The sequence below is a fragment of the Sodiomyces alkalinus genome, assembly GCF_003711515.1.
Source record: "Sodiomyces alkalinus F11 unplaced genomic scaffold SODALscaffold_2, whole genome shotgun sequence".
Classification (NCBI taxonomy): domain Eukaryota; kingdom Fungi; phylum Ascomycota; class Sordariomycetes; order Glomerellales; family Plectosphaerellaceae; genus Sodiomyces; species Sodiomyces alkalinus.
Window position 1 is genome coordinate 4,360,601 of NW_021167080.1, and position 12,474 is coordinate 4,373,074.

Here is a 12,474-nt window from a genome sequence, read left to right on the forward strand (position 1 = left end):
GACTTGGCTACTCCTATCGGGTTAGTCTCTATCGCCCCACCCGGTTATCAGGGCCGTACATGTAACTGCAAGGTTAGGTACACATACTTTGTACCTCTTGCGCACTTGTACAGAGTACACCGGGGTTTCCGGACCAATCTCGGTGACGAGGCTCTCGAGTTCCATCATCCTTTGTCCCTAACCTCGTTTTCTTTGATTTTACCCATGCACTCTTTTCGTCTCCTCCGCAATTCCTTCTCAATGAGGGTCGCTGCTATTCTTAGTGTAACTTGATGCTCTTTCCCGGTAACGCTTACTAGCATAGCACTAGCATAGCCCTGCGCCGTTCCTACGTGTGCAATCCTCTCACCATCGTTCCGCTCTTCGTTCGATTGTTACCTTGGCCGACTTGACTGGATCAATTCGGTTCTGTTCAACGTTGCATCTTGCTGCGAATACATACCTAGGCTCTAGCCTCAAAAGGCCAAAATCTCATACAACGAGATTTTCATACAATGGCTTCCGCGCAGGGACGTTCCAACTCGAGACCATCTGCCGCCTCCCACCGGTCGACGCTGTCCTTGACCAAAACCGAGATCACCATTCATGTCTATGACCTCCTTCCGGTACGCAAGGCCTGCCCCATCCGTCGATGGTAGAACGATCCCATATACAGACTCAAAAAAGCTAAATGGTGCCTTCTTACTTTTTCGTCCAGCCGGGAAGACTCTCCTCCGTTCTTTGGACCATCGGCGCAGGTCTCCTCCATTCGGGCGTCGTCATCAACGGCAGAGAATACGCCTACGGAGGCCACGACAGACCAGGGACGACGGGCGTATACTGGACGCAACCCCAGACCGTCCCCCCAGGCGGCACCTTCCGCTGCGAGATCCTCCACGGCTTCACCTTCGCCACGCAATCCGAGATCGAGGCCATCCTCGACGCCATCTCCCAGGAGTTCCTCGGCATGACCTACAACCTCCTGACGCGCAACTGCAACCACTTCACACAGACCCTGTGCCAGAAGCTGACGGGCCAGCCGGGCCCCGCGTGGCTGAACCGCGCCGCGAGCATCGGTGTGGCCCTGCCTTGCGTCGTGCCGCGCGAGTGGGTCGAACCGCCCGAGTACGACACGGCGGACGGGGCGTTGCTGGACGATTTCGATGGGCAGGAGGCGGCGCGTCCGCGAAGGTCGTCGTCGGCGCGGTTCCTTGCCGAAGAATCAGCGGGAAGACGGGAGCAGGACGGGAACGAACTCTCCGAGTGGGATAGCGACGAGGAGCGGCGGAAGGGAGGCAGCGGGAAAGGGAAACAAGTTGCGAGGGATCAAGGTGGGAGGCCGCTGCCGGCTTCCGAGAGGGCACCTGTTCCATAGGTACCCTTTTCTTTTCTATTGGCGTGCTGGCGTTTTCGTTTTCCGGCGGGATTGGGATAGGTCAGTTGAGGACATGCCTTAGGGACGATACCTTCTATTTGGGCTTTGATGATACCAATACATGCTTCTGCGAATTTTTTCAGCCATGATCCGTAGTTTATTGTACTACTACAACAGAACAGGCAAGAATGTGCTTTTTGTTTCCATTGACTGGTGTATATAGTACAATCATACATCTGGTTATTTGTACAATCCCGCGTCTCTCCGCCTACTGTTCCCCCCAAAAAATGTACGAGCCATATCAACACTGCAAATTCTGGATTTCCCCCTCCTTGTCTACAGACGTCTGCGAGCCCGGCTCCTCGTGCCACCAAACTTAAGCCTGGTAGAATCAGCAACGCGGACGACCTTCTGACGCCACATGGCACCCTCGGGGCTCATGAGGACCTTCACAGCAGCGTCCCGACCCTGGCCATAGCCGCGCAGCACGAGCTCGATGCGGTTGATCTTGTTCGGCCAGCCGTCGAACTTGAGGCGCTCGAGCACGTAGGCCATGAGCTGGTAGGCGGCGTCGTACTGGCCGCGGCGCGACTTGCGGAAGCCGATGTTGCCGGCCGACACGGACACGATGGCGCCGCGGTCGGGCTTGGTCACCGTCACGTGGGTGTTGTGCTTGGTCGAGAAGATGTGGAAGTGGTAGGGCTCGACGGCGTCGGCTTGTTCGGGGGGCGCGAGCGAGTCGATGCCTTCGGTCAGGCTTCCCATGATGCCGCTCCGGTTGCCGCCGCTGGCTTTTCCGAGCGTGTCGCGGAGGAGGTCCATCATGCTGCTGCTGCCGGTGGGGGAAGAGGTCGAGGAGGAGGAGGAGGAGGAGGAGGAGGAAGACCGGGGGTTGGTCGATTGGGAGGGTGGGCTGCCGTAGAGGGAGCTGAGGAGATCGCTTCCACGAAGGGGGTTGTTGTTGTTATTGTTGTTGTTTCCGCTGCCACTGCCTCCACTGGCATTGTTATTTCTCGAGCTGTTGGCGTCTAAACGGCAAGGGGTTTGCGAGAACGGCCGGACGAATGTTGATGCACTGCTGCGCGTTATCGGTGATGGCCTGGCGGCATGATGGATGGCTGTCCTGGACCGTGCCAGGAAGCGACTTGTGCAAGGGCCGCTCATCGTGAATGCGTTGTGCCGGAGCCGATTCGGGAGACGATGGCGGTCGGCGAGGTTGTGACGATGCAGATGCAGATGCAGATGCAGATGCTTCTCTTCTGTTCTGCTCTTCGTCTGTACCGTCCATCAATTTTTTGACGGGGACCCCGGACGCCAAATTGAGGTGCCAGGCGGAGGGCCTGGCTGCCAGCTGACAACAGTACCAAACTAAGTACATTATCGGCAAAACCTCGGAATCTTAGACCCGCGGGCCGCTTTCAGCCGAACTCGCTGGCGCAGAATTCAATGGTCCCGCGCCGAAATTTTGTTCGCGATCAATTTTCCCCTTACGACCGCCCTCTTCCGACAACGCCCCCCGGCATTAATTAATCCACACCCTTTTTCTCGGGCCCTTTCTCGCTTTCCTCTCCCCATCCTCCTGTCAATTAATCCTTAGGGAGGTGGATGGTTCCTTATTCTTCGAAATGAATTCTTTATCCCAGTCGACAAGGAGCGTTCCTCCTCTTGCTTTGAGCAGATCAGCGGCACGCAGCACCACCTTCGGCCGGTCTTCCGCCTACCGACGGTTACCGTCTTCTGATGCCCGTTCCGTCGCCTCCTCATCGCCATCCTCCCGCGCGCAGCTTCCCCATCTTCGACCCGTCGCCCTTCGATCATCCTTCCTCCCTCATGAGATCCGTCCCCTTCTCAGCCACCCCGCCCAGACCCGCCCATTCCACTTGACATCCTCAAGATGCCAACAAACCCAAGAGAAGGCCGAGACCAAGGCCAAGACTTCCGACGAGTCGTCTGAAACAAAAGAAGAGTCTACGTCCGAGGAGAAGCAGCAGCAGAAAAAGGAGAACGAGGGCGGCGCGGGTGAAGAGAAGGCCGAGGGCCAAGAGGGAGAGAAGAAAGGAGAGAAGGGGAAGAAGGACATGCCTCCCCCCCCGCCACACGGTGACAAGACGCCCTGGCAGGTCTTCATGGAGACCATGCAGACCGAGTTCCAAGCGTCCAAGGAGTGGAACGAGTCGACCAAGGCGCTGTCCGGGGAGATCCAGACCTTGCAGGAGAGCGAGCGGGTGAGGAAGGCGCGGCAAGCCTACGAGTCCACGACGGGCGCCATTTCCTCGACCACCTCCACCGTCGTCAAGACTACCGCCGGAGCCATCGGCAAGAGTGCTGCTTGGACCTGGGACACGGCGCCTGTCAAGGGCGTGCGCAAGGTGGCCAACGTCACGGGCGACGTGCTCGATAAGGCCACCAAGCCCATTCGCGAGACCGAGGCCTACAAGAACGTGAAGGAGGTGATTGACGATGGTAGCAGCTCGCGGTATGGTGGATGGTTGGAAAAGGAGGAGCGCAGGAAGAAGCGCGAGGCTGAGCTTCAGAAGAACCCTGCTCAGACGTTTGAGGAGGACCCCGAGTAAGCAATCTTCTTTCTTTTTTTTTTTTTTTTCTTTCTTTTTTCCCCTTCCTTTCCTTCCTTTTTCCTCCTTTCGTTGCTTCTTATTTCCTCCCTTCAAAGGAACGCAACTTGTTGCTAACCTTTGTCGTACAGCGCCGGCACACACGTTACCCTCCACAAAGACGCTGCCTGGAAGGAAGCCTGGAGGGATTTCCGCGACCAAAACAAGTTCGTCCAGGGCTTCTTCAGCGCCGGCCGAGTGTACCAGGAATCCGAGAACCCACTGATCTCGACGGCGCGGAGCATCACCGACACCATCGGCGGACTCTTCGCCGAGAACGAGCAGGCTCAAGTGATCAAGAAGATTCGCACCATGGACCCCAATTTCAAGCTCGAGCCTTTCCTGACCGAACTCCGCGAGTTCATCCTCCCCGAGGTGCTCGACGCCTACGTCAAGGGCGACGTCGAGACGCTCAAGCTTTGGCTGTCGGAAGCCCAGTACTCGGTGTACGACGCCCTCACCAAGCAGTACCTCAAGGCCGGGATGAAGTCGGACGGGCGGATCCTCGACATCCGGCACGTCGACATTGCGCGCGCGCGCATCCTCGACCCCGGCGACATCCCCGTTTTCGTCATCACCTGCCGGACGCAGGAGGTCCACGTGTACCGCAACGCCAAGACCAACGAGCTGGCGGCCGGTATGGAGGACAAGGTGCAGCAGGTGACATACGCCATCGGCATCACCCGCGTGCCCGAAGACGTGAGCAACCCGGAGACGAGGGGCTGGCGGCTTATCGAGATGCAGAAGAGTGGTCGCGACTACTATTAAGTGACCCGTCCCACTTTATGATGGGAAGACGCGGCGGGGGTGCGCGCAGAAGGGTCCTTTTCTGACATGACAGAGCCTCTTTGCTGTTTGATTACTGTACAACAAATAGATGGAGAAAATTACGTACGGGACGGGCGATATTTTGGAGCGCATGATTGCTGGGCTGGCGCTGGGTCTGCAGCTCAGGGCCTCCCTCCTTTTTTTTTTCTTCTTATCTTTCTTTCTCTTTCTTGAGTCCATGTTCGAGGAAGGATATCCAAACGCCGCTCTGGCCTCGGAAGAGGTTGCCTCAATCTTGTATGAATACCTACCAGCGGGGACGGGGACTTGGGCGCCCGTCTGTCTCTGGTTGTGATAGACATTTTGTTTTAATTGAAAAGCCCGGAGCAGTCTTGACGAGTCGGCTCTGCTTGTCCTATCCTTACTCTGGTCAAGTTAGATTCCACAGAAAGCTCCAGGTACTCCTCGAACAAATCACTTCACCGGATACCATCATGTCCCTCAACATTGGACTAGACGGCTCCTGGGCCTCAACTCTCAACTCTCCATCCTATCGACATGTACACCCCGGCCAAGTCGTGGCATTTTCCTACCATACATGTACCCAAACCGTGTCCACAAACACCAACCCCCGATAATGGCCATAAAGACCACTGGAAGATCCGGGCATCTGGCCAACACCTTGATGATGTTGGTCGCCAAGATGGCGAGGCCGACCATGGATGCGTGCTGCATCACCTGCGATGCCTGCCGCATCAACATCGAAAGACACCTGTTCAGGAAGCTGGCGAAAAGGAGGTAGATGGACCTGACGAATGCCAAGGCGACCTTCAGTCCACGTTCCGGGAGCCTACGTTGCTCCGAGAGGAATTTGACGGCCGCATGGCGTATGGTTGGTTTCCGGCGAGCCAGCGCTGCCGTCTCCCGGATGAGGTCCGCGGACCCCGACTCGTCTGCTTTGACTTGTTCCCATTCCCTCACAATGTCGCTGATGTTGCTTAACTACTCTAGCGTGCTCAGCTCCCAAGCCGCGGATTTTTTTTTTCCAAGAGGAGGAGAAGGATTGAGGGGTAAACACGGAGGAGAGAGGGCGAGAGCAACAGGCGGGTAACGAGTTCAACTCACCACCCAGCACACACTTTCGCCGTAGGTCCCTTCACAACACCCAAAGGGGCAGCCTGGCGCTATATGGCGTAGCTTCAGAGTGCACTAAAAACAAATCGCAAAAGGGGGACGTTGTTAGCCGAGTGGCCGAAATTCGGGGATCTGGTATGGCAGCCTTGCATTTTCACAGAATGCGTGTCCGCAGCGGACTACCCTGGGCCGTTTCATCGTATCGTGGCAGACGATGCATTCAGTTTCCCGGGCGATGCGCCGGAGGAAAGACATTGCTGTCTCGGGGATTCCGGTGATTCGCTTGACCTCCATGTCTCTATGTGGGTAGTTTCGGGGGGCGAATGTAAGGTGTAACAGATAGAGGCTCCAGAGGCCTCGCTAGGGACGTATCGAGCAACCGGTTGAAAAGGTTGGGGGATCTCACTGGTCCGGTTCCCTTGCTAAGCACTTTTCGATGTTGTCCGGCCTGAGTTTATATTTCAATGGATGGCCACATGGATGGCAGTCCACAAGCCCAGCTGTGGAGGAATGACACCATGGTGTGGGGGAGAACGGTGAAGTAGCCCCCCTTGATGGATTCCATCCCTGAATGGAATTCTTTTTCGCATAGGTCGTGAATGACGTGCAGTAGTATTTCTGGCTTGGGATGAAAGAAAGACAAGGGAACTTGAAAATCTGGAAATATGAATATATAATATCCTGCCTTTGCCCCTGAATTCATGGATTCCTGTGATGCTGCACACCGGGGCGTTCAGAGTGGCAAAGATACGCCATGATCCTATGAATCCTAATAATGCTCACGTTCAACTCATTTTGAAAACCTTCTTTAAGAGAACATGGGATCATGTATGAAAGAAGTGATTGCAATCTGCCATCAGAGCTCCGCCCCCCCCCCCACCCCCCGGATGAGGCTTGGATCGAGGTACCTATGGAGGCCGATAGCAGATGGGGGACTTCCGGAGCGCGGCCCCACCCGTCATCGGCTAGAAGCTGAATCCGGGGGCGGGGTAATACTTGTAGCCAAGAGACTACGGGCTAATGTTACCAAGTGAGACCCCAGTAGTGGTTCGAGTCTTCGATGTCATTGACGTACAGCCTTTCAAATCAGGCCATCAGACAATGGGATATATCATATGGCCGTGCCACATATATTCTATATACCGCGAGATGATAGATCTGACTCCTGAGACCAGTCTCACAATTCTCACTTCGTCGACTGGATGTGCAAAACAAAGAATCATGTCGATGCCGCTAGATAAAGATTTTGAGACGGAGTAAGTGAACATTGAAGACTCAAGAGCACAGGCATAAACCCATAAACAAAAGGAAGCACAGTCGAATAGGCTAACATTGGATCCAGCTTGCGTGCGCTAGCCCGTCTCATGTTGGAAGAAGGGCCAAAGAAGATAGAGCCGACGTCTCGACGAGTCCGAGTCATACATCAAGGCACCACATTGGTCGATACCACCAAGGCCTTGCACGTCTGGGAGCACTCCAACTTCCCGTACTACTATATCCCGCTTTCGGGCCTCGTCAACTGTCACTGGGTGGACACGGGGGAAGTGATGAGCACTTCCGAGAGTGGTTACACCAAAGGGCTCCGTGCCTCGTTGGTTACGATCAAGCTGCCCTCGCATTCGGGTCTCATGGAAGGCTCGACAGACCGCGCAATGCGCTTCTATCGGGGGAAGGATGGCCATGTACCGGAAACGCCCAGTGTTGTCTCGTCTTTAGCTGGTCATATGCGAATCGAGTTTGGCAGCATGGGTATGCCACAATCCTCCCCCTTTCTCCCCCTTTTCGCGGGTCTTCTCCGAAAGCTGCTGGATTACACAAAGGTGGTAATGATTTCCCATGGAATCTCGGACTAACCTTTCCATCTCCCCCCCCCCCAGACCACTGGCTCGAAGAGGACACTCCCATCTACGTCCATCCCAAGGACCCCTACAAACGTGTCGATATCCTCCCGTCCAGCCGCCCCATCGAGATCCGTGTAGGGGACGAGACCGTTGCCCGCACCAACTACGCCGTACACGTCTACGAAACGGGCTTGCCCCCGCGCTACTACCTCCCTCTTTCGGCGGTCGATCACGCAGTCCTCCGCCGTAGCAGCCTGAAGACGAAATGTCCCTACAAAGGCGAGGCGGAGTATTTCGACGTCGTGGTCAACGGCCACGCCAAGGAAGATCTGGTCTGGTATTACCGGTATCCGCTCCAGGAGTGTGGTGCCATTACGGGTATGGTGTGCTTCGATAATGACCGGGTTGACACGATACTGGACGGGGAGTTGATGGAACAGCCAAAGGTCGTGTACGGGTGAGTTGCGTCCTGTGCCTCTGTTTCCCTGGCCGTCAGCCGCCAGCGTGGATGATACCGGGCTAATGGAACAACTTCAAAGGGAGAGAACCAGAAGCATAGGCTCGGGTGATATGATGTGAAGAGACGGATCGTTGCTAAAGCAATTCATGGACGCCAGGCCGGGCTTTGGCCAGGGTCCGAGAAAAGGGGACTATTACGGGCGTTCAAACTTCAGGGGCAGGGCCTCGGGGCCCAGGGGACATGACGGGGGAAATTTGGAATCCATGTATCATGTATCGTGCATTATGTACATTACCTATGCAAACTCTCTTTCAGGACGAATGACTGGTGTCTGTCGGTCTGTCCGGAATCTGCAGTGTTTGGAGGTCAAGGGGCAGATTCGACAAGCGAATCCGGCCTGGTTTAAACCCATCGAGAAGAGAATTTCAACGACCAGGTCGCCACAAATTCTGTCAAACTTGTCGTGTCTTTGGCATAGTCCCAGGGTTTCGGCACGGAGGCTCAGTTCCAAGTTCCAACTTCCGTAGAGGCAGCACAGATGCATGCAATGCGTACATATCAAGTGTCTCGGCAGGATGTCCATCTCGATCCTCTGCGGAGGAGTAAGGAGACAGTACAGGACGGGGGTCTTTCTTTTAATAATCACATCCCTCTTGCCTCTCTTGCGACGTATCAGTCCTGAGAGGGAGCCGCCGCGAAGGATATGTCGGGAACATGACTATGAGACATAGTCTGAACAGAGTAACAGACCATTCTCCATCACCGGTATGCTAATTGCCAGCGACGACGTTTAGTATATTAACCCTAGCCCGAGTGGATTCCCCGTATTTATATATCGGGATGGTGAATACCTGGAATCGATGTTTCCCAGCACGAGTCATGGGGACTTTGTTCACTCTATTACCCCTGAGCCCCTGAACCCCTGTGTCGTTGACTGTGGCCGAGCCTCGAAGTCTTCTTTCTCGCATCTCTCTTGAAAACCACCCCATCGGCAAGGCTGTCAGTGACGAGACAGCCCAAGCCATGGTATGATTAGTATTTGGACAAGCTTGACGGCTAGCGAGTTGCACTACTCCGGATTCAGCTGAGGCCTTGACCGCTGGGTGAAAACGAACCCAGGAGCAGCCGTCACAGGCCCGGAAATAAAGGCGGCCTGTAGAACAGTTGACGACTTGGCTGAGTTTGTGGGCAACAGAATGGATATCTTACGGATTTTACCGAGACGAGGTAAGGAAGGGAAGGGAACTGCGAATATCTTCAACTCGCAAACTAGTATCAAATTGCTACTGTCTACTCGTCCAACCATGCAGTATCATATAGCAGAAACTTCAAGATGCCGTATAATAGCCACCGTCTAAGGGGCTGGCGCCGCGTGGAGCGCGTGGTCTAGTAGAACAGCGGTCGGGTCGAAAAGTCCCGGCGAGGGATACAAATAGGACAGAAAGAAAAAGAAGACCTTATACGACGCCCCCGGATGACGCGATTCAAGTGATTCAATGGGGTTCAATTCATACATACAGGGGCTTGAGCACGCAATCGGCACTTATTATGCCACTTCGGCCTGGCCCTTCCCCTTTCGCTTCAACTCTTGGTCAGGTGCTTTTACCGATTTTCACTCTTGGACTCTACCGATTCGTCGTATTTTCTCCAGCCGACTCTTTTCACCTCTGCCCGAGTGCGTCTACTGTACGGCTACAAGCGAGGATGAGCAGACGCTAAAGAAGTGCCCCGGACTCCAGCTAGGACTTCGCCTTAAAATCGGCCCCGAGTACCCTATCCCTCTGTCGATCTTCACCCGTGAGAGACTTTCTCGATCTGTTCCAACCCCCTTTCCTTTCTCAGGCTGTCGTTCCTTATTTTTTCCCTCTCTTTTGTCCATTCTCACTTCTCATATAGCGTCCTTGCTGTCCCGCCAGCTGTCTGTGGTTGTCTGCCCAACGGGAGGAAGACGGGAAGAAAAGAAAGAGAGAAAATAAAAAAGGAAAAGGGACAGAACACGGCAACAGAACGAAAGAAAATGAGGTTCATCAAATCCCGAGACGACAAGCCTTCTCCTGGCTATGACGCCGCTTCGGATGACATCGAGGCCGCGCCGGCCGTCGCCACGAGTACAGCCGGGCTCGGCCCCCGGGACCACAAGTCCGGCACGGACCCCGACGACCCGGACAAGACCGACTCCTCCTCCTCCGACTTTGACCTCATGGACCCCAAGTCGGGTGTCAAACGAGGCCTGAAGACCCGTCATCTCAGCATGATGGCCCTCGCCGGCATCATCGGCCCGGGCCTCCTCATCGGCTCCGGCGGCGCCCTGTCCAACGGCGGGCCGGCGTCCCTGCTCATCGGCTTCGGTGTGATCGGTATCATCGCCTTCAGCATCATGCAGAGCCTGGGCGAGCTCACCACGCTGTATCCTTCCGGCGGCGCTTTCACGGCCCTCGGCGACCGGTTTGTCGACAAGGCTTTCGGTGTCGCCGTCGGTTGGAATTACTTTATCATCTGGTTCGCTGTGCTGGCGAATGAATACAACGCCCTTTGCAGCATATTGGTGTTTTGGAGCGATTCTATACCTCTATGGGGGTATTTCCTCATCTTCTGGGTGCGTCGACAACATGAAGCTTTTCTCCTGGAGGCTGTATCGCCCGAGTTCCACTGAGACTTGGCCTCACACAGAATTGTGATGTTCAAGATTCACCATCTAACCGTCCATAGTTTGCCTTCACTGGCTTCCAGCTTCTCGGCGTCGCATCCTTTGGTGAGGCCGAGTTCTGGCTCGCCCTTGTGAAGATCGTTGGCCTCGTTGCCTTTTTCATTTTTGCCATTGTGTACGTTTTTATTGAACCCCCTTTTTACCCCCCCCTTTTTCTTTCTTTCTTTCTCTCTCTCTCTCTCTTATGTCTTCCACCCCGCCTTCGTCAACGCCTTCACACTGACACGAGACAGCTACGCGGCCGGCGGCATTCAAGGCCAAGAGACCCCCCTCGGCTTCCAACTCTGGCACGACCCCGGCCCCTTCAACGGCAACGGCTTTCGCGGCGTGGCCACCGTCTTCGTCTTCTGCTCCACCTTCTACGCGGGCGTCGAGTCTGTCGCCGTAGCCGCCACCGAGACCAAGAACCCGCGTGTGGCGGTGCCGCTGGCGATCCGGCAGGTCTTCTGGCGCATCCTCTTCATCTACATGGGGTCGGCCTTCTTCTTCGGGCTCACCTGCCCCGCCAAAGCGCGCGAGCTCGTCTGGGCGAACGCGAAGGCGCTGCAGAGCCCGATGACGATCGCGATCCGGAACGCCGGCTGGCAGGGCGGCGTGCACCTGATCAACGCCTTCATCTGCGTCACCTGCATCAGCGCCTGCAACGCCTCCATCTACATCGGGTCCCGGACGCTGCTCTTCATGGGCCAGGACGGCAAGGCGCCCCAGATCCTCGGGTGGACCGACAAGCGCGGCGTGCCCATCCCGGCCATCGTCCTCACCAACCTGTGCGGCGCGCTGTCCATGATGAACATCAGCACGGGCGCCGGCCGGGCGTACGGCTACATCGTCAACCTGAGCGGCGTCTCGACGTTCCTGGTGTGGGGGTCCATCGCCTTCATCCACATCCGCTTCCGCAAGGCCTGGGCGGTCCAGGGCCTGAGCGTGGACGACTTGCCTTTCAAGTCCATGTTCTACCCCTGGAACGCCTATTTCGGTCTGGCGTCCAACGTCTTCCTCGCTTTCGTCCAGGGCTGGACGAACTTGGCCCCCTTCGATGCCGCGGGGTTCGTCGATGCTTATATCCTTCTTCCGCTGTTTGGCGTGATTTATTTTGGCTTCAAGTGGTGGAATAAGACCAAGTTCTGGAGGTCTCACGAGGTGGATCTGCTTTCTGGCCGGAGACGAGACGTCGATGAGGCGAGGGAGATTGCGCGTGGCGAGTCTGAGGCGAAGAGTCGGCCATGGTGGAAGAGACTTGGGAACAATCTTCAGACGGTTCTGTTGTCCTGTTGTCCTGTTGTCTCTCTGGAGGTCGAGTAAGAGTTTCGGGAAAGAATATGATTCAAATAATACCTCCAAATGTCAAACGCCACATCATATTATATACATGAATATATATATATATATACCTTATATATACGCTGTCATCGGTTGTCCGGACTCCGGACTCCGGAGACTCGGAGACTCCATGTCCGGCCCCCGCATTTTATCGGCCGACGGCGACCCGTGCCGATATCGGTGCCCTTCCCTTATCAACGGATGGTGGGATGCGGGGCAAGGGATAAGGGGTAAGGGGTAAGGGGGGCCTCATCTTTCACACATCCTTCACACAATCA

At 55.6% G+C, this 12,474-nt stretch overlaps 7 protein-coding genes across 7 annotated transcripts; 5 read left to right on the forward strand and 2 right to left on the reverse strand.

Annotated features, from left to right (window-relative positions):
* The first annotated feature begins 175 nt into the window (after window positions 1–175).
* On the forward strand, window positions 176–1,537 carry SODALDRAFT_330870 (DUF862-domain-containing protein). The gene is made up of 2 exons (XM_028611310.1): window positions 176–605; window positions 698–1,537. Exons 1-2 carry the CDS (start codon window positions 495–497, stop codon window positions 1,352–1,354), a joined length of 768 nt encoding a protein of 255 aa, XP_028468963.1. The 5' UTR covers window positions 176–494; the 3' UTR covers window positions 1,355–1,537.
* Window positions 1,498–2,643, reverse strand: SODALDRAFT_330871 (translational machinery component). The gene has a single exon (XM_028611311.1). It carries the CDS (start codon window positions 2,516–2,518, stop codon window positions 1,691–1,693), a length of 828 nt encoding a protein of 275 aa, XP_028468964.1. The 5' UTR covers window positions 2,519–2,643; the 3' UTR covers window positions 1,498–1,690.
* Window positions 2,644–2,979: 336 nt separating this feature from the next.
* Window positions 2,980–4,734, forward strand: SODALDRAFT_272291 (TIM44 subunit of mitochondria import inner membrane translocase; the record flags this gene model as incomplete). The annotated part of the gene is made up of 2 exons (XM_028607825.1): window positions 2,980–3,923; window positions 4,059–4,734. 2 exons carry the CDS (start codon window positions 2,980–2,982, stop codon window positions 4,732–4,734), a joined length of 1,620 nt encoding a protein of 539 aa, XP_028468965.1.
* An 11-nt stretch (window positions 4,735–4,745) lies between these two features.
* On the forward strand, window positions 4,746–5,191 carry SODALDRAFT_113220 (hypothetical protein). Its single transcript, XM_028606566.1, has one exon. The coding sequence runs from the start codon at window positions 4,844–4,846 to the stop codon at window positions 5,087–5,089; it is 246 nt and encodes an 81-aa protein (XP_028468966.1). The 5' UTR covers window positions 4,746–4,843; the 3' UTR covers window positions 5,090–5,191.
* Window positions 5,192–5,793: 602 nt separating this feature from the next.
* On the reverse strand, window positions 5,794–6,242 carry SODALDRAFT_113236 (hypothetical protein). The gene is made up of 2 exons (XM_028606567.1): window positions 6,019–6,242; window positions 5,794–5,943 (listed from the first exon to the last, which is right to left on the reverse strand). Exons 1-2 carry the CDS (start codon window positions 6,160–6,162, stop codon window positions 5,851–5,853), a joined length of 237 nt encoding a protein of 78 aa, XP_028468967.1. The 5' UTR covers window positions 6,163–6,242; the 3' UTR covers window positions 5,794–5,850.
* Window positions 6,243–6,964: 722 nt separating this feature from the next.
* SODALDRAFT_330873 (DUF427-domain-containing protein) lies at window positions 6,965–8,611 on the forward strand. The gene is made up of 3 exons (XM_028611312.1): window positions 6,965–7,124; window positions 7,211–7,617; window positions 7,746–8,611. Exons 1-3 carry the CDS (start codon window positions 7,090–7,092, stop codon window positions 8,168–8,170), a joined length of 867 nt encoding a protein of 288 aa, XP_028468968.1. The 5' UTR covers window positions 6,965–7,089; the 3' UTR covers window positions 8,171–8,611.
* Window positions 8,612–10,116: 1,505 nt separating this feature from the next.
* On the forward strand, window positions 10,117–12,178 carry SODALDRAFT_349219 (putative amino acid transporter; the record flags this gene model as incomplete). The annotated part of the gene is made up of 3 exons (XM_028613412.1): window positions 10,117–10,765; window positions 10,879–10,991; window positions 11,110–12,178. Exons 1-3 carry the CDS (start codon window positions 10,187–10,189, stop codon window positions 12,176–12,178), a joined length of 1,761 nt encoding a protein of 586 aa, XP_028468969.1. The 5' UTR covers window positions 10,117–10,186.
* Window positions 12,179–12,474: the final 296 nt, after the last annotated feature.

Excerpts from the sequence above, each read along its gene's own strand:
- SODALDRAFT_330870 (XM_028611310.1), top strand. The coding sequence starts at position 495 with ATGGCTTCCGCGCAGGGACGTTCCAACTCGAGACCATCTGCCGCCTCC. Across the intron at positions 606-697 it reads ATGTCTATGACCTCCTTCCG|CCGGGAAGACTCTCCTCCGT; the intron begins GTACGCAAGGCC and ends TTTTTCGTCCAG.
- SODALDRAFT_330871 (XM_028611311.1), bottom strand. The coding sequence starts at position 2,518 with ATGAGCGGCCCTTGCACAAGTCGCTTCCTGGCACGGTCCAGGACAGCC.
- SODALDRAFT_113220 (XM_028606566.1), top strand. The coding sequence starts at position 4,844 with ATGGAGAAAATTACGTACGGGACGGGCGATATTTTGGAGCGCATGATT.
- SODALDRAFT_113236 (XM_028606567.1), bottom strand. The coding sequence starts at position 6,162 with ATGGAGGTCAAGCGAATCACCGGAATCCCCGAGACAGCAATGTCTTTC. Across the intron at positions 5,944-6,018 it reads GACACGCATTCTGTGAAAAT|TGCACTCTGAAGCTACGCCA; the intron begins GCAAGGCTGCCA and ends ATTTGTTTTTAG.
- SODALDRAFT_330873 (XM_028611312.1), top strand. The coding sequence starts at position 7,090 with ATGTCGATGCCGCTAGATAAAGATTTTGAGACGGA. Across the intron at positions 7,125-7,210 it reads GATAAAGATTTTGAGACGGA|CTTGCGTGCGCTAGCCCGTC; the intron begins GTAAGTGAACAT and ends CATTGGATCCAG. Across the intron at positions 7,618-7,745 it reads AATCGAGTTTGGCAGCATGG|ACCACTGGCTCGAAGAGGAC; the intron begins GTATGCCACAAT and ends CCCCCCCCCCAG.